Consider the following 27,136-nt stretch of genomic DNA (forward strand, 5'->3'; position numbering starts at 1 on the left):
ACAGTCGTAACTCTTACCCGATCTCCTTTTTCTGAAAAACAACAAATAAGCAAGGGTGAGTACAAACATACTCAGCAGCCCACCTTCACCCACGGAATGGGGAAATCAGATATAATGCATGGAATATGTGGAGCTCAGGATATTTTGCAGAAACAGCAATATTTTATGCAGAGTTGTTTTGAAAAACATTTGGTATTTTTGCAAAGCGCATCCTCTCCAAAAGGAGCAGGAAGTTTTTCAGTATTATAACAAAATCCCCTGGACTAAACCATCCAGGTATCTCAGCAGTTCCCACTGGTTTTCATTTTCAAAAACAGCTACTGGACTTCCCGTCCACCATAGCTCACGGCTCAACCGCCGAACCTTTTAAAAACCACTTTTCAAAAGCATCTCTTTTTTTTGGAAAACAAAACATTAATTGTCATACCATACCAGACTCGTCCATTCCTGTGGACACAGACTATTCGAATAGGTTTTCAAACTCTGCGCAGAGGTGTACACTTTACCCACTAGGTCGGCTCTGCGATCCCATGGCCAATGAGACCTGAATCCGACTCTCTTTCTTTCCCCGCACGTCCTAACCTTAACGTTTATCTGGAAGGATTCAGGCCACCACCATGTCCAAACCAGACCAAACTTTCCCCCTCCTTATCCTCCCGGTGCTCCCCAGCCTTCATAACCATGGGGCTGGACCGTACGAGTTCAGATTGAGTGACTGCCCACACAGTCTCGAGTGGTTGTACTATTAAAGAGTACATGTAGTGAAGTTGACAAACCGATCCTTATATGAGGGGACAATCCTTCTGCTCACGCCTAAACCAGCTGAGCCAACACCTTAGGCCCTCCCCTAAACCAGGGAGTCCCGGATTATCCCACTCACAAGGTGATAAGGGTGAAAACCCTTCATCACACACATTTTGAAAAGCATTTTCTTTTGAAAACTCACACCTGTTCTCAAATCATTTGGAACATATATATCAGGGATTGATTGCGGCAAGCGGCTGGGTGGCCATAATAACTTGTCTCAAAATCATATCATGCATAAAATAACAGGCTGAGGGTTGTGGTTGAAAAATCATAGGTAATTTATGCATCAAAGGGATCCAGTGAGCTTGCCGTGCTTATTCGGCGAAGGGGGAAGGGGAGCTCGCGGAACTGGCTTCTGGCTCCACCGCCTGGTGTAGACTTGCAGATCTGGCCTCCACGAGACGGCACGAACGCTCCGATAACTATGCAACATGAGCAAGCAAACATACAAACCAGCAAGTATACCAACAAATATTTAGTATAGTGGTCAGAATAGCGATATATGGATGGGTAGAGTCTTGAGTAGAATCTGTGTCATGTGGTGTTGTGATATTACTGGTGGTGGAGCGGAGGTGCTTACCAGGAGGGTGGACTGGAGGCGAAGCGACACTATGCGTGTAGCCGGCAGAGCGGAGTAACTGAGTGTGTGGGGTGTTTGCCTTGGCTGAGGGTGTTGAGTGTGTGTGGAGAGGGAGAGGGTAGCTGGGTGTATTTATAGCTGGGTGTATGTGGTGTAGCACAGTGAAGTTCACTGTTGGTGAGAATAGTGACGAATGAATCGTCTGACTTAGTATGAACATGAGAGTTATAGGCAGAATATGGGACAAGAGTATTTTGGGAGTTTTCTGGAATATGGACCATGCTTAAGGGATGACATGGTTGGGTAGGGAATAGTTTGATAAGAATTTAGAAACGAGAATTATTGGAATCTGAGTTTGGGAGCCTGGTTCGAAGGAATCTCAAAGTTAAGCGTGCTCAACTTGGAGAAACCTGGGATGGGTGACCAGATGGGAAGTTCCCACTAGAAAGAAAATCACAGTCACCGGAGTTCGTATGACTGGAATATGGGTCTGGCTGGTCTTAGGTGGACTAGACAACATGATGTATGAGTAGTTGAAATTTGGGGTGATCGGCTAATCGATGAATAGTAACGATGAATAGTGACGACGAAAAAGTTACTAGACATCATCGATGAGTAGTAACGATAATGAATAGTAACGATGATGAATAGTAACACTGAATAGTAACGATGCTGAATAGTGTCAGTGAATAGTAATGATGCATAGTAACGGTGAATAGTGATGGTGAATAGTCGTATGAACGAACGATGAACGATGAATAGGAACGATGAACGATGAATAGGAACTATGAACGAACGGACGAACGATCGAATGATCGGACGAACGAACGATCGGAATTTCGGCAGCATAACGGCAGGACAAAGATTATCTGGAAGAACGATGAATAGGGACCATGAACGAACGATGAACGATGAATAGGAACTATGAACGAACGATGAACGATCGAATGATCGAACGAACGAACGATCGGAATTTCGGCAGCATAACGGTAGGAAAAAGATTATTTTGACGAACGAACGGACGAACAATCGAACGATCGGACGAACGGACGAACGAACCATGAACGATCGGACGAACGATCGAACGATCGGACGAACGAACGAACAAACTAAGAACATGGGACGAACGATCGAAGAACGATCGAACGAACGAACAAACAAACTAAGAACATGGGACGAACGATCGAACGATCCTTGTGCTAGTGTGTGCTTGTGTGGAACATGGAGTGTGTGTGGGGGGGAAGAGAGTTGCCATGAAATGGCTTGGGGTGGGATGAGAGGAGGCCCTTGCCCAACTATTTATAGCCATGGTGGGGGGATTAGGGGGAGGGATGAGAGGATTAGTGGGAGGATGAGATGATTAGTGGGAGATTAGCATGTATTTGTCTTGTATAAGTGAGATTAGCTTGTAGAGCTCACCGTATGACACTGGAGGCATACGTATACGTATGGGCATGAGGAAAGTTATGAAGAAAATATTTATAGGGACTTGAAAAATGGTTATGAAGGTATTTCTTAGGAAGAAAATACTTGGAGATATATCGGTGGAATATTTGGACAATATTTCTGGACAGAACTTGAGGGGGATCACTGGGGAAATATCTGGGCAGTATTTCTGAAAAGAAATTGAGGGTGATCACTGGGAAATATTTGTAGAATATTTTGAGGAGGATTTTGGAGAGAATATAGACCACTACAATTTATTTGTTGATATCAACTTGCAAACAAACATTTTGAAACAAAATTTGAAATTCATTTTGAATTTAGAGGGAGTTTGAGAAAATTTCAGGATTTGAATTTTTGGGATGCTACAGGTTCGTAGGCTGGCCCCCGAAGGGTTCGACAGCCGCCTCAGAGCACGCAGAGCGAGGGATGACTCTGGGTACGTCCGATACATGGCCGAGGCTCGGGCTACGCTCCCGAGGTACCCTAGGACACTTCCGAGACCAGCAGGAGCGATTCTGTAACGGAATCCCACCAGAGGGAGGCATCGAGCCCTCGAACCCTATCAAACGGGACCGGGTCCGGAAAATCACCTGCAGGTACTTTTGGAGCGCGCCTCTGGGCCACTAGCCGACCCTTATCGAACGGGGCACGGGCGTCCACTCGGATCACCCGTTAGCAACTCACTGGAGACACCATGTTCGGCGCCCTCCGAGGGCAACATGGCGCTTTCCCCCCTCCTCCTTGCGGAAAGGCGACGCAGGGGCGTATGAAAAAAGCTGAGTCAATCCTTGACCGTCCTCTCGCTCTGTGCGGAGGCTCGGGGGCTGCTCTCACAAACCCGGCTCCGGCCAAACCGTTGACAGCGTCAACATACCAGCCCGAGAACTTGGAACCTGACTATGCACCCGAGCAACGACCAGTTCGCATGAGGGAACAACCAGACCGGCTGAGGCATCATGAAAGGCATTAAGACCTCGAAGGAGTCAAACCACTCCTCCGAGGCCTCGGGGGCTACACCCGGCGGGTGCGCTCGCGCGCACCCACCGGAACGAACTGCAACCGAGAAAGGCCGGTCCCCTTGCAAAAAATGCGACAAAAGCCTCCAAGCGAGTACTAACACTCCCTTCGAGGAAATGCAACCGAGAAAGGCCGGTCCCCTTGCAAAAAATGCGACAAAAGCCTCCAAGCGAGTACTAACACTCCCTTCGAGGCTCGGGGGCTACTGTCGGGGACCATAATTAGGGGTACCCCCAAGACTCCTAATCTCAGCTGGTAACCCCCATCAGCACAAAGCTGCAAAGGCCTGATGGGCGCGATTCCGGTCAAGGCTCCGTCCACTCGCGGGACACGATCTCGTCTCGCCCGATCCCAGCCTCGGGCAGGAACTTTAGACCAAGGCAGATTCATGCCTCGCCCGAGGGTCTCCTCAAGCAACGGACGCACCTTCGACTCGCCCGAGGCCCAGCTCGGGCAGGCTTCGCGGAGAAGCAACCTTGGCCGGATCGCTACGCCAACCGACCGTATCGCAGGAGCATTCAATGCAAGGATCGCCTGACACCTTATCCTGACGCACGCTCCTCAGTCGACAAGGCCGAAGTGACCGTAGTCACTTCGCCCCTCCACTGGCTGACCTGACAGGAAAACAGCGCCGCCTGCGCTGCTCCGACTGTTGTGCCACCCGTCAGGGTGAGGCTGACAGCCACCAAGACCGGCCTCAGGCGCCATAGGAAGCTCCGCCTCGCCCGACCCTCGGGGCTCGGACTCGACCTCGACCTCGGACGACGGTCTCCGCCTCGCCCGACCCTAGGGCTCGAACTATACCTCGACCTCGGAAGACGGTCTCCGCCTCGCCCGACCCCCAGGGCTCAGACTCAACCTCGACCTCGGACGACGGACTCCGCCTCGCCCGACCCCAGGGCTCGGACTCAACCTCGACCTCGGACGACGGTCTCCGCCTTGCCCGCCCCTAGGGCTCGGACTCTACCTCGACCTCGGAAGACGGTCTCCGCCTCGCCCGACCCCCGAGGCTCGGACTCAACCTCGACCTCGGACGACGGTCTCCGCCTCGCCCGACCCCCGGGGCTCGGAATCAACCTCGACCTCGGACGACGGTCTCCGCCTCGCCCGACCCCCGGGCCCGGACTCATCCTCGACCTCGGAGGAGCCTCCGCCCCGCCCGACCTCGGGCTCGGACCGACCATGTCACAGGGGGGGCCATCATTACCCTACCCCTAGCTAGCTCAGGCTACGGGGAACAAGACCGGCATCCCATCTGGCTCGCCGCGATAAACAAGTAATGATGGCACCCCGCGTGCTCCATGACGACGGCGACTCTCAGCCCCTTACGGGAGCAAGGAGACGTCAGCAAGGATCCGACAGCCCCGACAGCTGTACTTACACAGGGCTCTAGCGCTCCTCCGACGGCCACGACATCACATGAACAGGGCGCCAAAACCTCTCCGACAGCCACGACGGCATGTACATAGGGCTCTGGCTCCCCTTTGCTAGACACGTTAGCACATTGCTACACCCCCCATTGTACACCTGGGCCCTCTCCTTACATCTATAAAAGGAAGGTCCAGGGCTCTCGTACGAGAAGGTGGCCGCGCAGGAGAACGGGCTGGCGCACAAGGCTCTCGCTCTCTCTCTCTCTCTCCCACGCGAACGCTTGTAACCCCCTACTGCAAGCGCATCCGCCCTGGGCGCAGGACAACACGAGGCCGCGGTTTCCCCTTACTGTTTTCCCCCTTGTGTTCCGTCTCGCGCCGACCCATCTGGGCTGGGACACGCAACGACAATTTACTCGTCGGTCCAGGGACCCCCCGGGGTCGAAACGCCGACAGTGTTGGAGCCATAGATGGCAATCTGGATCAAGTCTTGGAGACTTAGAGTTTTGGAGTCCAACATCGACCCCAAACAAGCCAAAAGGGGCCAAACAATGACAAAGGTTAAGTATGCAGGGTTGAGTGTTCAAATATGTTGCATGCACCTTCTACTATGCTTATGGTACTTTGGTTTTGCTCTCTAACCATGTTTGTAGAGAAAGTGTCATTTGGAGCTCTATTTAAGGTGAAACAGAAAAGCAGGGAGAAGATATGAAAATAGGAATTCTTCTGAGACTTAGTCAATTGGTTGGTACTCTAAATATGTTTGTCTAAGTCATAGGAAGGCCCTCCCAAAAGTTGAAGTCAAAAGGAGAAGAAAAGGAGGAAAACACATAAGTGTGTTGTTGTATGGGAAGCACCGGACAGTCCGGTGCCTCCAGCCTCGAGTGTCTCTGTTGAATATGTCAGATAGTCCAGGCCCATGCGCCGGATAGTCTGGACCCTCCAACGGTTATCTTCAACGGCTATTAGGAGGCAACAACTAGCTGACACACCGGACGGTCCGGTGGTGCACCAGACAGTCTGATGCTCGTCATCATAAAAGGAAGGAGGCAATTAGATCCCATGACGAAAGGCTCTAGTGGAGCACCGGAGAGTCTAGTGCTGGCACCGAACAGTTCGGTGCCCCCACAGAAGTGGCGGGTTTTCTAGGATTGAGATCTTCTTTACAAGGAAAGGGGTAACGATTAGGGGCTCATTTGGGGCTATAAAAGGACCCCCTAGGTGCCCATTTGGAGTACACAAGTGCAGCCAACAAGTCCATACATCAAGTGAAAATATTCGTTCTTTCCCTCTCTTGTGTATCTCTCTAGTTTGTGTAGAGGCGCGGTTATAAGCCTTTAGAGAGAGGGGAAGTGCTGCTGAGAGAAAGAGCAAGATCTTGAGTGTTGTTACTCTGTCGAAGTGCTGTCAAGAAGACTGTAAGCAGCCATGACATCATTGTAACCGTCATCAATATAGTGGAAGGCTCTATCTATCACATTGACAGATCTAAGCAAACGGAGGAAAGAGTTAAAATAAACTTCAAGCCAATGTGTGACTAACTACAACGATGACTAGGCAAGAATTTCAGGCTTGGTCAAATCTCGGAATAAATCATTGTGTCTATGTGTTGTGCTCTGTGTTGCGTGTTGTTTCACTGTCTCAATTGCTTTTTATACTTGCACTTCAATACTTATCTATTGTCACACCCGGGCTTTAAGGGGCAAAGCCGGGTGCATCTCATACATGCGCCAAAGAAGACAACATATATAATAACAGAGTGTATAGAGATAAATGTCACATAAATCAGAGTATTTTATTACATAGCGGAAGTCTTACAAAATAAGAGATAAATATCGTAGGATCTAAAATCTATCCTTGGCGCCAGAAAGCTGACTGGGAGACGCCACCTAGATTAAGTCAAATGCCTTAGAGTTAGGCGGATCCTCTTCGACCACCTGTTCTTCTCCTGTGGGGGGTGTGAGACAGCAAGAGTGACCTCACATACGTTCATAGTTGAACAAGTCGTGGGGAATAATGTGGCATGAATTCACCAAAGGTGGGAGTTCATGTGAAGTGTAAGGCTGATCAACAAAGTAAGGGCTTAGGCTGAGCATTGCTTTTATAAGTTGGTCAAAATTTTATTAGCAGTTACTAAGTGTAAGTAAATACCACACCTTAATAATAATAAAGAAAAGTGATAGTAAAATAATCCCAAATGCGATGCAAATGTCAAATTGAGTTTAAGTTCCATAAATTAATCATGTGAGGGTCCGAGCTGCTCATGACCGTGAGCACGGCTAGTATACCAGTTTTACACTCTGTAGAGGTTGCGCATCTTTACCCACAAGTCATGTTACCCATCTGCCAAGAGATGGCCAATCCCATACACCTCTACCGAGGAGGCGAGGCACGGTAACACTACGAGGCCTTTACAAAGTTCCACTAGCTTCAGAAATCCCGCTACAGTTTATAGGAAGCTCCAGTGCAGGAATCCCTCGCCTGACCGCCATCGCAGCAAAATCAACCCAAGGACCTCCCTACACTGACCACTCCCCTACTGCCCTTGCCCCTTTCAGGTAAGAAAGTCATCCACTAGCTTTCCTAGTTAATCAGCCAAGGGCGTCCCATTATACCCTTGTGGTAGCACTGTTTTCCCGGGTGGTCGCTCCATGTTCCCATTAACAATAATGATCTTAACATGAGCAGTAATAATAAAAAGATAATAAAAGTCTAATTATGAATAAAGTATCTCCACACCCAAATCCACATAAAGCAGTAGCAGGTACTACCCAAAAATATTTCAGTGGTAAACAAGGTATAAAGATAACCAAAACTGGGGTAACCTATTAGGTCCCATAAAAATTAACCTATGCAGATCATTATAATTAATAAGAACATGGCTGGGAAAAGTAAGTGATCAAGGGCACAACTTGCCTTCAATGAGCTCCTGCTCAGCAGTCTCTACCAGCTGAACATCAGGATCCTCTGTGACTTGCTCATCTACTCGCATCAACACAATACATACATCATATAGCAAAAATTAACATCACACCAAACATGCAAATAAAATACACTGTAATAATCTAGACATTAAAATAAAATCCTAGGAATAGGAATCATAATTTTTGGAGTTATGCATATTAAATTATGAATTTCCCAAGGTTTTATGAGCTTGAAATAGGATTAAATGAGAGATTAATCTTCTTACTGTTTCCATGTTAAAACAGAGACACTAGATGGTAGACATTAATTTTAAAAAAATTAGAAACTGGAATGGATCAATTTGGATTAAAAATAAATTTTCTATGCATTTTACAAGTTTCTAGAATTTTTTTTATTAAAAAACTAAATTATATAATCATTTCTCGGTTTTTATTATCCCCTGGACTGGGCGTCAAATTTCAGGAAGGTCAGGGGCTCTAGTGTAATATATTTCCAGACACAGCGCACAGAAGTTCAAGACTGCGGGTTGATTTGTGTATTGGTTAGGGTCTTTTTAACAAAATATACCCGTGAAGTGGTACGGGTCAATATTGGCCGTTAGATTAGATCCGAACGATCCAGATTAGACCAGCGCGCTGCGAATCGGTATGCAACCAGGGACCCTGGATCCCGATCCGACGGTCGCAGTTTAATGAAATCCCGATCAGTTTTCCACCACCGGATTCTGCATCAACGGTCACGGTCCGCTTGGATTGAATAATTATCTAGTTCTAATCCTGATCGTAGATCGCCAAACCAACGTTCCAATCCAGCTCGGCCATCCACGGTCGGTTCTGGCGGCGTCGTCCGCCTGACCGCGGCGGAGCATCACCGGAGCCGAGCCCAATCCTAGCGTAAGCGATATGAACTCGAAAGGAAATAGTGCTACACGTTGGTGAAAGCAAGGCGAAACATATGGGGGCGTTTTACCTGCGGTACCGGTGCAGAGGGCCCCAGTGACGAGGACGTGCGGCCCACGGCAATCCGAGCAGCGCCGGCGAGCAATTCCCGGTCGTCCGCCGTGCGATCCGCCAAGCCGAAGTTCCGGTCGTGACCCGCCCGACCAGGAGAAGCTCCCGCACCCCAAACCGAGGCCTAATCGCCGGGGAATCGACCGATCGACGACGGCGGCCCGAATTTCTTCTCGTGCGGTGCGCGGCGGTGTGTTTTCGAGGTATGGGCTCGCGCGAGAAGACATAAGAGGGAGAACGAGTCACGGGGGCGTCCATTTATCCCCTGGGTCTCGGTTCGGAGAGGGGAAAAGATCTTCCGCGTCCCGGCCATGGCGGCGACATTTATGCCCGCCGTTGCGAAGGGGAAGGACGCACAAACGTGCGGAGCCCGCTTTCCAGTGCACGGCACGCGCGCGAGACTCGGTTACCGACCTGGCGGACCCACAACTCCACCAAAGCCTGCGAGAATTCCAGCGGCATCCCGTGGAAGTTTGTTAGTGCGGTCCGAGATTTGCGCCTGCGGAGGAAGACGGACCTGTCCAAGGGGTCCCACCGGCAGCGGGAGTGGCGGAGGAGAGCTGGCTACCGCGCGGGGAAGCGAAGAGGGAAGTGCACTGGCTGACGTGCGGGCCCGATATGTCGGCGCCGGTCACCAGGCAGGGCTGCGCGAGCTGAATGAAACAGTGGGCCGAAATCGAGATCAGGGCCCAGTTAGGGTTAGGTTCACTTTTATTCTTTTCTTTTTTTATTCATTTTACCTTTTATTTTCAAATCTAGGATTTAAATTCAAATTTTGTACTCAATTTATCCTCAAATCATATTGTGAATCCAAGGTACAAATTTTGGAGATATTTTTAGATATATATATATATATATTTATATCATTTCTCTTGTTCTTATTATCATACCCTAAATCCAAATTTAGGGTTTAATCCAACTTTTAGAATTATTATTTTATTATCATTATCCTTATTATTTTATTTAATGCACAAACATACAAAACTCCAACAAGATGCACTTTATTTTATTTTAATATCATTTGTTTTAATTAATCACTCTTAATTATATGTATGTTTTTTTATGATGCAAATATGGCACACAAAATGAGAAGACCTCTATATACTCCTTGTATACAATTTTGAGTATTACAAATCCTACCCCCCTTAAAAATAATCTCGTCCTCGAGATTTAGGAAGATCTAGGGAATAGGTGGGGAAAGTCTATGCGAAGCTCTTCCTCTCTTTCCCAAGTAGCTTCATCTTCTCCGTGGTGACTCCATTGAACTTTGCACATCTTTATAACCTTATTCCTCGTGACACGAGTCAGTGTATCCAGAATCTTGATGGGGTACTCAGCATAAGTCAGATCATCTTGAACACTAAGGTCCTCCATTGGTAGCTGCTCTTCAGGTACCCTGAGACATTTCTTCAGCTGAGATACATGAAAGACATCATGAACATCCGCAAGATGATCCGATAACTCCAATTGATATGCCACCCCTCCCACTCACTTTAAGATTGAGAAGGGTCCAATAAAGCGAGGGGACAACTTTCCTTTGACTTTAAATCTTCTCATACCCCTGAGTGGTGACACCTTCAAATAGACATAATCACCCTCCTTAAACTCTAGCTGTCTTCTCCGGGTATCAGCATAGCTTTTGTGCCTTGACTGTGCAGTTCTCAAATTCTCTCTTATTTGTTGAACTTGTTCCTCTGCTTCTTGTATAATCTCAGGCCCAAACAACTGCCTTTCTCCAGTCTGATCCCAATATAGGGGAGTCCTGCACTTTCTGTCATACAAAGCCTCAAACGGTGACATCTTCAAACTGGCCTGATAGCTATTATTATAAGAGAACTCCGCATATGGTAGACTCTTATCCCAGCTTCCACCATGTTTAAGAGCACAAGCTCTTAACATATCTTCCAGCACTTGGTTGGTCCTCTCAGTCTGCCCATCAGTCTGGGGATGGTAAGCTGAACTAAAATTCAATCTTGTATCCAAGGACTCGTGCAACTTCTTCCAATACCGAGAGGTAAACTGTGATCCCCGGTCTGACACAATCTTCTTTGGCACACCATGTAAGCAGACAATCTGTGCCATGTACAACTCTTCCAACTTGCCTCCTGAATACGTGGTCTTCACTGGAATAAAGTGGGCTACTTTAGTTAGCCTGTCCACAATCACCCATATAGAATCATACCCAGTAGATGTGTGGGGCAATCCAACAATGAAGTCCATGCCAATCTCTTCCCATTTCCACTCAGGTATCTTCAGTGGATGCAGTAGTCCGGCTGGCCTCTGGTGTTTAGCCTTAACTCTTTGACACACATCGCACATAGCCACATGTGCAGCCACATCTCTCTTCAATCCATACCACCAATATTTTTGCTTCAAATCCTGATACATCTTAGTGCTCCCAGGGTGGATAGAATAAACTGAATCATGTGCCTCCTTCAATATGGTTTCCCGAAGACTATCAATTTCAGGAACACAAATCCAATTCTTGAACCATATCGTGCCTTGCTCATCCTCCATGAACTCTGGGCCTCTACCCTCTGTTATCATATCCTTGATCTCCTGAATCTTAGCATCACCAATCTGACCTTTACGAATTTCTTGCTCCAAGGTAGGTTCCAATTCAATGGTAACTCCTTCTGTGTGTGTAACAATCCCCAGGTTGAGCCTCTCAAAATCTTTTGCCAATTCTTCGGGTAGCTGGACAACAATAGCGGAATGAACGTGCTCCTTCCGACTCAAGGCATCTGCAACCAAATTTGCCTTGCCTGGGTGATAGTGAATCTCCAAATCATAATCCTTAATAAGCTCCAACCAACGGCGTTGCCTAAGGTTGAGATCATTTTGAGTAAATATATACTTCAAACTGTTATGATCCGTGTATACTTGACACTTGGTTCCTATAATATAATGTCTCCAAATCTTAAGTGCATGCACAACGGCTGCCAGTTCTAAGTCATGAGTGGGGTAGTTCAACTCGTGTTTCCGCAACCGACGAGACGCATAGGCAATCACATGTCCTTCTTGCATGAGCACACATTCCAATCCTTGGAAACATGCATCACAATAAATGTCAAATCCCTTCTGTAGATCTGGCATAATCAACACTGGTGGTGACATCAATCTCTTCTTCAATTGATCAAAGTTGTCTTGGCATTTCTCGTCCCACTTGAATTCTCTTCCTTTCTCCAAAAGCGAGGTCATGGGCTTAGCAATTCTTAGAAAGTCCTTCAATAAATCTCCGATAATATCCTGCAAGTCCCAAGAAACTCCGAATCTCAGTAACTGTAGTGGGTACCCTCCACTCCATTATCTCCTTAACTTTAGCAAGATCCACTGATATCCCACCATTAGAAATGATATGTCCAAGGAATGGCACCTTGTCAATCCAAAACTCACACTTGCTAAACTTGGCGTAGAGTTGATTATCTCGTAGCTTCTGTAGCACCCATCTCAGATGTTCCTCATGATCACTATCACTCTTGGAATAAATAAAAATATCGTCGATGAAAACCACGACGAATCTGTCCAGATCATGAACACCTTATTCTTCAGATCCATAAAATAGGTTGGTGCATTAGTTAATCCAAACGACATAACGGTGAACTCATATAATCCATATCAGGTTGAGAAAGTTGTCTTGGGAATATCCGATGGCCTAATCTTCATTTGGTGATAACCCGATCGGAGATCAATCTTCGAGAATACCCTTGCACCTCTCATCTGATCAAATAAATCTTCAATGCGGGGTAATAGATACTTGTTCTTCATAGTGACACCATTAAGGGACCTTTAATCCACGCACATCCCTTGAAATCCATATTTCTTCTGTACAAACAAAACTGGTGCTCTCCAAGGTGAAGACTTGGACGAATGTACCCAGCCTCTTGCAACTCCGTTAAGTGCTTTTTGAGTTCTTTTAACTCTTCTACAGACATCCTATATGGCCGTTTAGAAATAAGAGCAATTCCAGGTAAGAGATCTATGACAAACTCAACTTCCGTATCTGGTGGCATCCCTGGTAACTCCTCTGGAAAGACATCCGAAAAATCCTTAACCACACGGATGTTGTCACCAACAAACTTCCCATCGACTAAGAATGCCGCTAATTTGGTGGCGATAGTTACTGCAATTCCAACTTTAAATCTTTCTCCTTTGGAACTGGTGAGTTCTATGGTTCCCTTAGTACAGTGTATATACAAGCTTTGCCTTTCTTAACCATGACATACCAAGGATCACGTCTATATTGTTTCTCTTTTAACAATATAGGGGTAGCCCATCTGGGTTAGAAACATAGGGTAAGAAAGGAAGAATTGTAGACAAGGCGAGTAATTACGAGGAATTGTTACTGCGGGAGATTTATTAGCTAAGTTGATTAGTGTGTCACCTACTAAAGCTAATATATTACCTTATGGTGGTACATGCTAAGATGCCCGTCTATACTATTTCAATCAATCAAAGAAGCAAATCAGGCATTGATCATCAGAACAATCAACAAACATTTTTAAATAGAGAAAATAATTTTAATTTTGTCTTAGGTTTCCAATCCCTTAAAAAGGTCATAAATGTAAGATTCCAAGTGTGAAATCCATCTTGTCTTGAATGATCAGAGTAGAACAGTAGAAGGTGAGACATGATCAAGATAAGTATAGAAAGAATCAGAGTAAGGTAAGTAGGTAAGGGTTTTATCCATTTCTATCTAGGTTTCGTCCTACAGTCAACATTTTCTCTGATACCACTTCTGTCACACCCGGGCTTTAAGGGGCAAAGCCAGGTGCATCTCATACATGCGCCAAAGAAGACAACATATATAATAACAGAGTGTATAGAGATAAATGTCACATAAATCAGAGTATTTTATTACATAGCGGAAGTCTTACAAAATAAGAGATAAATATCGCAGGATCTAAAATCTATCCTTGGCGCGCAGAAAGCTGACTAGGAGACGCCACCTAGATTAAGTCAAATGCCTTAGAGTTAGGCGGCTCCTCTTCGACCACCTGTTCTTCTCCTGTGGGGGGGGTGCGAGACAGCAAGAGTGACCTCACATACGTTCATAGCTCAACAAGTCGTGGGGAATAATGTGGCATGAACTCACCAAAGGTGGGAGTTCATGTGAAGTGTAAGGCTGATCAACAAAGTAAGGGCTGAGGCTGAGCATTGCTTTTAAAAGTTGGTCAAAATTTTATTAGCAGTTACTAAGTGTAAGTAAATACCACACCTTAATAATAATAAAGAAAAGTAATAGTAAAATAATCCCAAGTGCGATGCAAATGTCAAATTGAGTTTAAGTTCCATAAATTAATCATGTGAGGGTCCGAGCTGCTCATGACCGTGATCACGGCTAGTATACCAGTTTTACACTCTGCAGAGGTTGCGCATCTTTACCCACAAGTCATGTTACCCATCTGCCAAGAGATGGCCAATCCCATACACCTCTACCGAGGAGGCGAGGCAGGGTAACACTACGAGGCCTTTACAAAGTTCCACTAGCTTCAGAAATCCCGCTACAGTTTATAGGAAGCTCCAGTGCAGGAATCCCTCGCCTGACCGCCATCGCAGCAAAATCAACCCAAGGACCTCCCTACACTGACCACTCCCCTACTGCCCTTGCCCCTTTCAGGTAAGGAAGTCATCCACTAGCTTTCCTAGTTAATCAGCCAAGGGTGTCCCATTATACCCTTGTGGTAGCACTGTTTTCCCGGGTGGTCGCTCCATGTTCCCATTAACAATAATGATCTTAACATGAGCAGTAATAATAAAAAGATAATAAAAGTGTAATTATGAATAAAGTATCTCCACACCCAAATCCACATAAAGCAGTAGTAGGTACTACCCAAAAATATTTCAGTGGTAAACAAGGTATAAAGATAACCAAAACTGGGGTAACCTATTAGGTCCCATAAAAATTAACCTATGCAGATCATTATAATTAATAAGAACATGGCTGGGAAAAGTAAGTGATCAAGGGCACAACTTGCCTTCAATGAGCTCCTGCTCAGCAGTCTCTACCAGCTGAACCTCAGGATCCTCTGTGACTTGCTCGTCTACTCGCATCAACACAATACATACATCGTATAGCAAAAATTAACATCACACCAAACATGCAAATAAAATACACGGTAATAATCTAGACATTAAAATAAAATCCTAGGAACAGGAATCATAATTTTTGGAGTTATGCATATTAAATTATGAATTTCACAAGATTTTATGGGCTTGAAATAGGATTAAATGAGAGATTAATCTTCTTACTGTTTCCATGTTTAAACAAAGACACTAGATGGTAGACATTAATTTTAAAAAAATTTAGAAACTGGAATGGATCAATTTGGATTAAAAATAAATTTTCTATGCATTTTACAAGTTTCTAGAATTGTTTTTTTATTAAAAAACTAAGTTCTATAATCATTTCTCGGTTTTTATTATCCCCTGGACTGGGCGTCAAATTTTATGAAGGTCAGGGGCTCTAGTGTAATATATTTCCAGACACAGCGCACAGAAGTTCAAGGCTGCGGGTTGATTTGTGTATTGGTTAGGGTCTTTTTAACAAAATGTACCCGCGAAGTGGTACGGGTCAATATTGGCCGTTAGATTAGATCCGAACGATCCAGATTAGACCAGCGCGCTGCGAATCGGTATGCAACCAGGGACCCTGGATCCCGATCCGACGGTCGCAGTTTAATGAAATCCCGATCAGTTTTCCACCACCGGATTCCGCATCAACGGTCACGGTCCGCTTGGATTGAATCGTTATCTAGTTCTAATCCTGACCGTAGATCGCCAAACCAACGTTCCAACCCAGCTCGACCATCCACGGTCGGTTCTGGCGGCGTCGTCCGCCTGACCGCGGCGGAGCATCACCGGAGCCGAGCTCAATCCTAGCGTAAGCGATCTGAACTCGAAAGAAAATAGTGCTACACGTTGGTGAAGGCAAGGAGAAACTTATGGGGGGCGTTTTACCTGCGGTACCGGTGCAGAGGGCCCCAGTGACGAGGACGTGCGGCCCACGGCAATCCGAGCAGCGCCGGCGAGCAATTCCCGGTCGTCTGCCGTGCGATCCGCCAAGGCGAAGTTCCGGCCGTGACCCGCCCGACCAGGTGAAGCTCCCGCACCCCAAACCGAGGCCTAATCGCCGGGGAATCGACCGATCGACGACGGCGGCCCGAATTTCTTCTCGTGCGGTGCGCGGCGGTGTGTTTTCGAGGTATGGGCTCGCGCGAGAAGACAGAAGAGGGAGGAACGAGTCACAGGGGCATCCATTTATCCACGGGGTCTCGGTTCGGAGAGGGGAAAAGATCTTCCGCGTTCCGGCCATGGCGGCGACATTTATGCCCGCCGTTGCGAAGGGGAAGGACGCACCAACGTGCGGAGCCCGCTTTCCAGTGCACGACACGCGCGCGAGACTCGGGTACCGACCTGGCGGACCCACAACTCCACCGAAGCCCGCGAGAATTCCGGCGGCATCCCGTGGAAGTTTGTTAGCGCGGTCCGAGATTTGCGCCTGCGGAGGAAGACGGACCTGTCCAAGGGGTCCCACCGGCAGCGGGAGTGGCGGAGGAGAGCTGGCTGCCGAGCGGGGAAGCGAAGAGGGAAGTGCACTGGCTGACGTGCGGGCCCGATATGTCGGCGCCGGTCACCAGGCAGGGCTGCGCGGGCTGAATGAAACAGTGGGCCGAAATCGAGATCAGGGCCCAGTTAGGGTTAGGTCCACTTTTATTCTTTTCTTTTTTTATTCCTTTTCCCTTTTATTTTCAAATCTAGGATTTAAATTCAAATTTTGTACTCAATTTATCCTCAAATCATATTGTGAATCCAAGGTACAAATTTTGGAGATATTTTTAGATATATATATTTTTTATATCATTTCTCTTGTTCTTATTATCATACCCTAAATTCAAATTTAGGGTTTAATCCAACTTTTAGAATTATTATTTTATTATCATTATCCTTATTATTTTATTTAATGCACAAACTTACAAAACTCCAACAAGATGCACTTTATTTTATTTTAATATCATTTGTTTTAATTAATCACTCTTAATTATATGTATGCTTTTTTTTATGATGCAAATATGGCACACAAAATGAGAAGACCTCTATATACTCCTTGTATACAATTTTGAGTATTACATCTATGATACAAGTTGTCTTTGAAGTGCAGGGTATTTTGAGACAGGAATTTCAATTCCGCTGCGACCTACTTGAAATGTCTTTCGTTCCACTATGATCTAGTCATCGAGTAGAGTAAGAATTTCTAGTTTTTAAGTGTTATTTTTTATTCTTCTATTCACCCCACTCTAGATGACATCTAGATCTTGTTCGCGAGCAAATGGAACTTTTACATCCCTGTTCGGCAACTCTCACAACGACAACCCTTGAGTTTCTTTGGTGACTTCGAGTTAATGTGATTCGCCGGTTATTTGAAAACTGGTAAGTGATTCGAACGAGCAATTATTCTAAAGTCGTCATGTATTTAGCACATAATAAGATCCGTCGGTATAATTAAAGTACTAGAATATTTTTGAATGAATATGAAAAGAAATGGTGGACAATGCTCATTTGTGGAAAACTCACTCATGGCAAAACTGGTATGCGCGATGAGCACAAAGGATGTAGGTCACATTTTTTTTAAAAGGTCATCCTCAACAATAACAATGTCCTAACTAGATCACCAACGATGACAAAACAGATATGCACACACAAGATTACTACGGTATGTGAGATGATAGTCGCCATGAAAAGGTCAAATATACCACATGTAAATGTCTTAAGTATGCTTAAAACTAAATTGAAGGTTCATCGAACTTCTTATCTAAAAGTGACATTCAAAACATTCAGTAAGAATGCTGGAACTAGGAATGAATCCCGACACTTGTTCAAATATTATTTTTTTATTTTCCTTTTAGATTACAAATAAATATGATACATAATCTACTATACAAATATAAATATGTATTTTTTAGCATTACACTTAAGATTCATAAAAAATCAAACAACAAATTTGTCATATATTCTTAAATCATAGATATAAAATTCGAATGCAGATGTGGATTTAAATGCTTTTCATCTCTTATTTTTAGGGAACAAATAATACATAAAAAATACTTTCCTATTAATAATAATAATGACAGTTGACTTTTTTAAAAAAACTTTGACCACTCATCTTATTTAGAAAATAATGAGTTATTATTTATTTTATGATTTGTTTACACATCTTATTATTTTATCACTTAAGGTAGTTTGTGCTTGATTTAAAATTTTACATTTTTCAATAAATATCTTTGAACTAGACAAGTGGCCAAAGTTTTTTTTAAAAAATGTTCATATATTTGTAGGTAGTATATTATTGTTTTTTACAACATACTCGACAACATAACAAAAAATTAGCACAAATTCTATGCATACTTGTTTTAAGATATATTTATTGTAAAATATTAAATTTGGCCTACAATTCGAATGTCTAGAAGACCGACTCCTATTCAGCATCCATCGGATAACAATGCAGGGCAGGATTGTTCAATGGAACAGATTAATCCTTTGGTGTGATACCTAATGTCAATGCCGTACAGGCCCAGCAACATTTCACAAATAGTGCGCTAGAAGTACAATTGGAATGGATCTTCGACACATGCAATATAAGTATTAGTTTGCGACCTTAACCACCCTACATTACAGTAATCATACTACCCAGCGATGGTTGGACACAAGATAGTTTAAGCTCAACATAGGTAACTCATGATCAATATGACCAACATGGCTAAGTTCTTCATCATAAACGTAGCAGTCTTTACTAGCAGACTTCTGAACAAAACATCTAAATTACTGGAAATAAAACTACAGCCTCGCCTCTACCACATGGTCCATTCCCACCTGATTTCAGCGGTACTGCAACAAAAATATAGGCATTGCATTGGTTAAAGAGCAATAGTAAGTCAACCAAATTGGAGAAATTTCAAAAATATTGCCATGGGCAGCAAAATAATTGTAGGCACTTTATGTGCCATAGCCATACATTAATGTTTTCATGTCAACATGAAAAACATGTAACCACAATTCATTCTTTGAATAAAAAAAGACTACCAGCAAAGTGTAGGGCATGTTTCAACAAAATACCACAGCTGCACTTGCAAGAAAGGGAACAAAGTGCCAAAGAAACAGTCTAAATACATAGGAATGCCCTAAACTGCAAGATGTCGCCTAAAAGCTGGCAGTAACTAATTCATTAAAGAATTAAAGATGATAAAACAACAGATAAGTATCAGACACTTTACATCATAGAATCTTGGAGCCTTTTCCATGTTTACGATGGAGGCTAACTAAAAGCAGAATAGTGTCTAAATGGAGCTATTTCACAAATATTAACTAATGGATTTATCGGTCTTTCACTTTTTTCTTGTCGTGTTTTTTGATAGCAACTTTTCAGACTAAATATCCAATACAAAATCATAAAGCATTAATGATGCTAAGCATCATTCACACAGGAGTTTGAAGCTTATATTGCATACCTTGATGAAGCCAATGTCCTTGGCATTGCTGCGGAAGCACTGCCTGCAGCACATCAGCCCGTACTTCCTGATCAGTCCATGAGGGTTCGCACAGACACGGCTGTCAAAGTGAACAAGTTCCGCTAAGTACAACGCCACAATAAGGAGCATACCACTGCAGACTAAATAATAGTGCTTAGCTGAATTGTTGGAACTTATACTTGTGTGCCATACATGACAACAATGAACACAGACAAGTCCAGAATCAAACTGTCTGTAACCTGGGCAAACGATCCATAAAATTGGCTATAGTAAACCGCAATAATCAATTAACGTAACTAAGGAACCCTCGAATACACTACACAAACTCGAATCACATCGATCCAAAATCTAGTCCATAACTATCACCGATCGACGGAGGAACCTAAATCCACACAGAGCAAAAAATAAAAAGAAACTCCTACATCTATAAATTCGATTAAACGCATCAAAAAAAATATGTGCCGGTAAATGGAACACACGTACCAGACGCGGGATCCGGGCCCGTAGTTCTTGGGGTGCGAGTTCCAGACGTTGGAGTGCCCCATCGCCTCCTAATTCCGCCGCCGCCGCAAGCGTTCGTGGGGAAGAGATAGATGGAGTTCGGTGAGCACTGAGTAGCGGCGCCGTTGGGAGAAGCGGAATATATAGCTGACGCAGCGAGCGAAACCCTAAGCCAGGAGCAGACCCGATTGGGCCAAATGGCCCGTAGTTCCATAGTCCTGTAATTGGGCTGAAATGAACCTTCTGGGCCACATGGGCCATATGTGTCTGCGGTTTAGTCCAAGTCTCTCCCCACTCCCCAGGCTCGACGGCTCCGTTGGTTGATTCTGATTCGTCTCCTGTTGGCTGTTGCCTTCGACCGCCTCCACCTCGTCTCCGACGATGTCCTCCGTCGCCGGTGAGGGTACGTTGTGGTCCCAAATGGTGCGAACGTTCCGCGTAGCGCTGCACACCTCACACTCCAGGTTGTAGCTGCTTTTTTCTCTCTCTTTAACATCCGCTCGGTCGCGTCCGTGCGTTTCTGCCAGGGGAAGGAGAGGGAGGAGGACGGCGCCGACGGGAGGAGCCAAGGAGCCAACAACATGAGGACGGGGTCGAGGTGGCCGACGGAAAACTGGATTTGGGTGACCTTTACGGCGCGGCGGCGGGGTGGGTAGAGGCGCGGACCAGCTGCCCGCACCTCGGCACCATGCCGCCCGCTGGTGCTGAATTGCTGATGACCTTGCTCGCGTGCCTCCGCCCGACTCTCCGTGCTCCAGGTTCGGGGCACCTCCTTCCTGCTCGAATTCTCTGTAGATTCTTTGGAATTCCCCGCAGTTCAATTTTCCGGAACAACACTGAGATGATCAGTTTAACATGTAGAAGAACAAAGTTTTTTTAGTTGCTGACAAGGTGATTACTGATTGTGGATTGTCACTGAAAATGTTGTGGCCACACAATTGCATGTTCAGAATCTATCGATTGTTTCTTTGGTTCAACCAAAAGTATTATGTTATCAACTGATACAAATTGTAGTTCAGTTATGTTCATAAAAATCATTAGGTAATTTAGGTCTTCACGATTGGGTTGATCAGTGATTCACTGGGATTGGATGTTGATCTACCTGGGGCGAGCCATTAACTGTGCACTGCTCGGACTGGTGTTCATTGCATTGCTCTGCGAATTGCAAGATTGATAGCAGGATAGCTTAGCCTCTGCATAGCTCTTGCAATGCTTTCAGTGAGAGAATCTGCATTACTTGCTCCATTCATGGGAATGCACTTTGTGTCACTAAGACCGTTTTCAGCAGTTCACCTATATGGTAACCCAAAAAACACTGCTTTGCACCATAGACTGCACTGTTCGCAGAGCGGAGTATGGATATGGGGATGGGTAAGTTGCTGGAGATAACCTAAGGGATTGGTGATGGCGACTTTGCTTTAGGTTATCCTTCTGCTGATTAATTGCCTTGCTCACTAATGGTCAGTTTGAGTTGATATTAATAACTAAGTCTTGATTGAGAACCAATAAACCTGTCAAGAGGTTGCTGAAGAGGGTTCATATTCTTCTCTTGCAATGCTTTCAGCGAGGGAATCTGCATTACTTGCTCTATTCATGAGAATGCACTTTGTGTCACTAAGACCGTCTTCAGCAGTTCACCTATATGGTAACACAAAAAACACTGCTTTGCACCATAGACTGCACTGTTTGCAGAGCGGAGTATGGATATGGGATGGGTAAGCTGCTGGAGATAACCTAAGGGATTGGTGATGGCGACTTTGCTTTAGGTTATCCTTCTGCTGATTAATTGCCTTGCTCACTAATGGTCAGTTTGAGTTCATATTAATAACTAAGTCTTGGTTGAGAACCAATAAACCTGTCAAGAGGTTGCTGAAGAGGGTTCATATTCTTCTCTTGCAATGCTTTCAGTGAGGGAATCTGCATTACTTGCTCCATTCATGAGAATGCACTTTGTGTCACTAAGACCGTCTTCAGCAGTTCACCTATATGGTAACCCAAAAAACACTGCTTTGCACCATAGACTGCACTGTTCGCAGAGCGGAGTATGGATATGGGGATGGGTAAGCTGCTGGAGATAACCTAAGGGATTGGTGATGGCGACTTTGCTTTAGGTTATCCTTCTGCTGATTAATTGCCTTGCTCACTAATGGTCAGTTTGAGTTCATATTAATAACTAAGTCTTGGTTGAGAACCAATAAACCTGTCAAGAGGTTGCTGAAGAGGGTTCATATTCTTCTTCTCTGCCCCCCTCACCCCCACACACACACACCCCACCCCACTCCATGGCCCCAACCCCTACACATTTTGCCGTAAGATTTCTTGCCATAACTTGCATACCAGTAGGGTGCAATGTAAGTGCACCTAACCTTTCGAGCGTATCTGGCAAGCCAATGGTGAGTGAAAATATTGTTATACTCTATATGTAAGATGTAGATATAATTGTTCATCTATTCTTGAATTTAAAATGTAGCATTTTAATATTGATTGGAATTGATTAACATGAGCTTCAGTTCAAGAATTTTTCATTCCTTTATTTGAGTTCTGGTTGAAGAATTTGTTTTCTTCCATTATTTTGCACTGTATGCGCTGCATTGTCTCATAATGAGCCATGTGTTATGGCCCTTGAAAAAAATTTCTTTGATACACCACCAATGCTCCAATTGTTTGGAGATGGTTAGGGTATTAGGTTCATTGATTTTTGAGATACATATTTTTTCATTAACACAATAATTTGGTTGAACTGGCATCTGCCTGAAGACTTGTTCCTTATTTCAAGTGCCGAAACATCTATTGACTAGTGAGATCTGAGATGGTGATGCATTGATCCATGGTTCACTCATCACGATAATGAAAAAGTTTGTATGTTGTTTGTGCATGGATGGCATGTGTAAAACGTATCCCATTTGGACATTTTGCTTTTCTAAAAAAAATATGTTCCTTACTTGAAGTGCTGAAACACCTAGTGACTAGTGAGATCTGAGATGGTGATGCACTGATCCTGTGATCCATGGTTCACTCATCGCAATAATGTAAAAGTTGTACGTTGTGTGTGCATGGATGGCATGTGTAAAATGTATCCCATTTGGGCACGGTATATTGCTTTTCTAAAAAAATATGTTTCTTATTTGAAGTGCTGAAACATCTAGTGACAAGTGAGATCTCAGATGGTGATGCACTGATCCATGGCTCACTCATCACAATAATGTAAAAGTTTTATGTTGTGTGTGCATGGATGGCATGTGTAAAATGTATCACATTTGGGCACAGTGTCTTGATTTCTAAAAAACATATAAACTTGTATTGTTTCCCTCAAAATGTGTGTTAAGTGTACACTCGAAAGCCTGTCAAACATGATGTTGACATCTCCCGGGCTTCATTGTATATCAACTACTTGTATACTTGTTCACTAACCACAGCCACCAGAAAAATCTGGTCATGGGTTGTTACTTGCGAGTCAGGATCGAGGGGCGCTGGTTGCCGATGTCTAAAAGTGTGGGTCGGATGGTTGTTTGGAACATGTGACCCTAGTTAATCGAGGTCGATGAACAAGCTAGTTATAGAAGATCAATACGAAGTAATAAAGGCAACAAAATAAGAAGTAAAGGAAAAAAATGGGTTGGCGTATGCTTGCCCATCCCTGCATGCTACCCACATTAGGATGCCCTAGGGTAACCCTCTTCTAGTCTGAGGACTAGTTCATGCAGCCGCCTTCTCTCCCTTTCTTCTTCTTTCAAGATCCTCTCTCATTTTTATTGGAGATTTGCTTAATTTTTCGTTGTCTGCTGCTGCTCCCCATGCTGCATGGTTCTGTCCTCCAGTGGCAGGAAATCATCTTCAATGCCGGCTGCCGCCCACTTCCCAGCAATGACAAACCTCCATCATCTCCCCCTCCCCTGTTCCTCAATACGACCTATTCAATCTATGATATGTCCCTGTATCAGCAGAGCCCTAGCCAAGCAAAAATCTGGCCCTACTCAACCGTGACCCATAATTTGGAATGACTTTCTTGGGCTATGAATGATCCATTGACCCTGACTCCTGTGATCATGGCACTAATTCCATTGAGATGAATTGCCGCATAAAGGCAGTAGCATGTGGTGTCAACATTTTCGTGTGCTGAAAGTTGGCTCATGCAGTCCAGATTGAGTGCATGAGCCCCTAGTGGCACCACAGATTTATAAACGTTGAGTACAATGTACTTAGTATTAATGTGATTTTTCTCATGAGGGTATTTTTTTTCATGCAGATGTCATGACCCTGCTGAAAACTGATTATGCTTGATATGCAAAGATGTGATGTGCAGTCGTTTTATCAACAAACATATGTTGTGCCATCATGAAGAAGAAACTGGTCACTGTCTTGCTTTGAGCTTCAGGTAATTTGGTTGAGCTTGCTTTGATTAATTGTTATTTTTGTTGAAAATAAATAGTATTCCTTAATTCCACATAACATTGTATCATCCCAGCTTCATGACTATGCATGATCTCAGCCTTTACCTACCACTAAGTCAGAATAAATTCTCTAGTGTGTATCCCTACATATATGATTTCTTGTGAGAAATAATATTATCTCAGTATCACCTGCATGACTACATTGGCTCAACAGGTGGGCTGCTGATCAGACCAGTGACCACTGGACCACTAACCTCAATGGTCTGTGGCTTCTATCTCTATGCTTTTGAAAAGCCATTGCAATTCAAATGCAGCCTTTTGTGGTGCTAGGATTCATTGTTTCAAGCGATCACTCATTGAATGCATGATCAATCGATTCACTTGCTGTTGAGCCATTGAACAGTGAAATAATTAATCCTTGTTACTAGAAAGAACATAAAAACAAATTTCTGAAGTTGCTACATCTGCATTTTTTATCACAAACATGAATTTTTAAACTCTGTACGGTGACTAGTTCACAAAAATTATTACGCAAAAATACACAAAAAAATGCGGCTGCTCTTTTTTTTTCCACAATGGAAAATCCAAATTTCATTACCAAAACACTACTACATTACAAAGTAGTTTGAGTAACAGGCAAACTGAAAACCATAGATGTCCACAAAACCAACACATCTAAGCACCCACGGCTAAAGAGTGTGTAACAAAACCCCATACTATCTTAGATTATACTATATTATTCTTCTACGGAGTTGCTGAACTTGTCGATGTGTACTGAAAATTTTCTCTTATGTTTCTAGCCATGCTTTAATTGATTCTTTGTCAGATTGTGCAGCTTGTGCAAACCATATGATTGATTACTTAGTATTGTGTATATTATGTTTTGCAGTGATCTTTCAGTTTGGTGTTTCTCATGTGACTCGTACCTAGATGTTCAAGCCATTTTAGAATTGCGCCCAAGTTGCACATTTGTTGAAGTTTGGAGAACACCTTTTCAATCACTTGAAGTACTGGATTTCAGCACTGGTGAAAGTGGAAGTTCATCAAGGACTTAGTTGTTTGTATTCAAGTGATGAGTTTCTTTTCATGATGCTTCAATCAGATCAAGACAGACAGTTGTGTAGTATCCTGGCACTTTTTAAGCTTCAGTGCGATATAATTCATTTGAGAAGCCCTTGTTCTTTTCCTTTTTACCTTCAGTTAGTATATTTCAATAACCCAAAGCTTCCTTAGATAGTTATCACGACAGGTGTAAATCCCTGTGCACCATAGGAGATTTGAAGGCATTATTATTGCTTTGATATGGACATCCAGAAAAAATATTCAACTTCGAATATCTTTGGCTTTGGTGACTGGTGAGTGATGTACTTAAGCTTATCCACTAAAAAACATGAAAGTCTAGGTATGTGTCATTTGACATTAGGTTTTGTGATGTAACACTTGACTCAACATCCTCTGACAGGTCGTGATTGTGCACTTCTATATGCAGAATTTTAAATTAGCATGTAAGCTTTTTTTCTCGAAAGCACAAGAGAACTGTGCGAATATATATTAAGAAGGAGAAAAAGGTCTAATAGGACCCTAAGATACAGATAAGGAGGCCCCCCTACGACGGCCAGTAACAAGCATAAATGAACCCATCCATGATAAAAAATACTGCTACAAAACAGCACTACAGCTATCTAGCTAGCAGGGAGACCTGGGACGGGGACAGTAAGCAAGGACAGCTTCTTTGCATGGAAGCTTTTTGTGATCTCAAAAGAACTCATGTCTAGGAGAAAATTTAGGTCTGCATGTCATCCTCATGGAAGCTGTCTACTTGTGTAAGCTTTAGAAACTAATTAAGTTTTCCCTTAGATATTATCTAGCTCCATGATTTAAAATTGAACATTCCACATAAGCATAAATGTATTTGTAAATCCATTGTACTTCAGGAACTGTCTGAGCTCCAAGGCCAACTAGGGCACTTTGTGATAAGCATGTGGTTCTTAAGGCGGTAAGGCGAGATAAGACGCTGGACCACCGCCTAGACGCCTAAGGCGAGCACGTGGTTTTGTGGCATTTTTCTTGAGTACTAAGAAGCAATGGATGCACCACTGTGTGCTGCCATTGTCATGTCTCTTGGTAGTTGGTGCATGCACGATCATTATTGCGATCAATAATCATCCTAAGCTCTGTGGTTCTCTTGGCTTTAAATCTAACAGGTTGCCTTACAATCTATATTTGTTTGTGCCCCTGCTGTATATAGTTAGGAAACATCCTAGTTCTATTTCCTAGTTGTCCTTTTTGAAACGGGTTGACCGTCGTAGTGGTTGAACAGGCTAACTCTTCAACTAGTGAGATATGTTTCTGTAATGTGTATGACAGGACCAGTTGAAGCATCTGTTGCATGTATGGTTGCTGCATTGTATTAGTACTTGATCAGTTAGGAGAAGTGTCTATTCAGTAGATGGTATTGGACTGAATTGCTGTCACTGTTATGAGAAGGAAAAAGGGAGAGGGGTTGCTTACCAAAGGTCTCCAATTGTTTGGTCAGATGTCCATGTCACCTATTAAAACTGTT

General features: G+C 44.1%; 1 protein-coding gene and 1 long non-coding RNA gene across 3 annotated transcripts; one reads left to right on the forward strand and one right to left on the reverse strand.

Moving 5' to 3' along the window:
• Nucleotides 1–18,815: 18,815 nt before the first annotated feature.
• On the reverse strand, nucleotides 18,816–20,411 carry LOC100282513 (40S ribosomal protein S29-like). 2 transcript variants are annotated; one of them, NM_001159462.2, is made up of 3 exons: nucleotides 20,165–20,268; nucleotides 19,661–19,760; nucleotides 18,816–19,040 (listed from the first exon to the last, which is right to left on the reverse strand). In NM_001159462.2, exons 1-3 carry the CDS (start codon nucleotides 20,224–20,226, stop codon nucleotides 19,032–19,034), a joined length of 171 nt encoding a protein of 56 aa, NP_001152934.1. In that variant the 5' UTR covers nucleotides 20,227–20,268; the 3' UTR covers nucleotides 18,816–19,031. The 2 variants fall into 2 exon arrangements, with proteins under 2 accessions (NP_001152934.1, XP_020394559.1); XM_020538970.2 differs by lacking the exon at nucleotides 18,816–19,040 and having other exon boundaries at nucleotides 19,539–19,821; nucleotides 20,165–20,411.
• A 65-nt stretch (nucleotides 20,412–20,476) lies between these two features.
• Nucleotides 20,477–25,909, forward strand: LOC103630926 (uncharacterized). Its single transcript, XR_002262999.2, has 4 exons — nucleotides 20,477–20,585; nucleotides 20,710–20,940; nucleotides 24,429–24,557; nucleotides 25,463–25,909. It is a non-coding gene; the product is annotated as an uncharacterized lncRNA (long non-coding RNA).
• The last annotated feature ends 1,227 nt before the right edge of the window (nucleotides 25,910–27,136 follow it).

The sequence above is a fragment of the Zea mays genome, chromosome 6 (genome assembly GCF_902167145.1).
Source record: "Zea mays cultivar B73 chromosome 6, Zm-B73-REFERENCE-NAM-5.0, whole genome shotgun sequence".
Taxonomy (NCBI): domain Eukaryota; kingdom Viridiplantae; phylum Streptophyta; class Magnoliopsida; order Poales; family Poaceae; genus Zea; species Zea mays.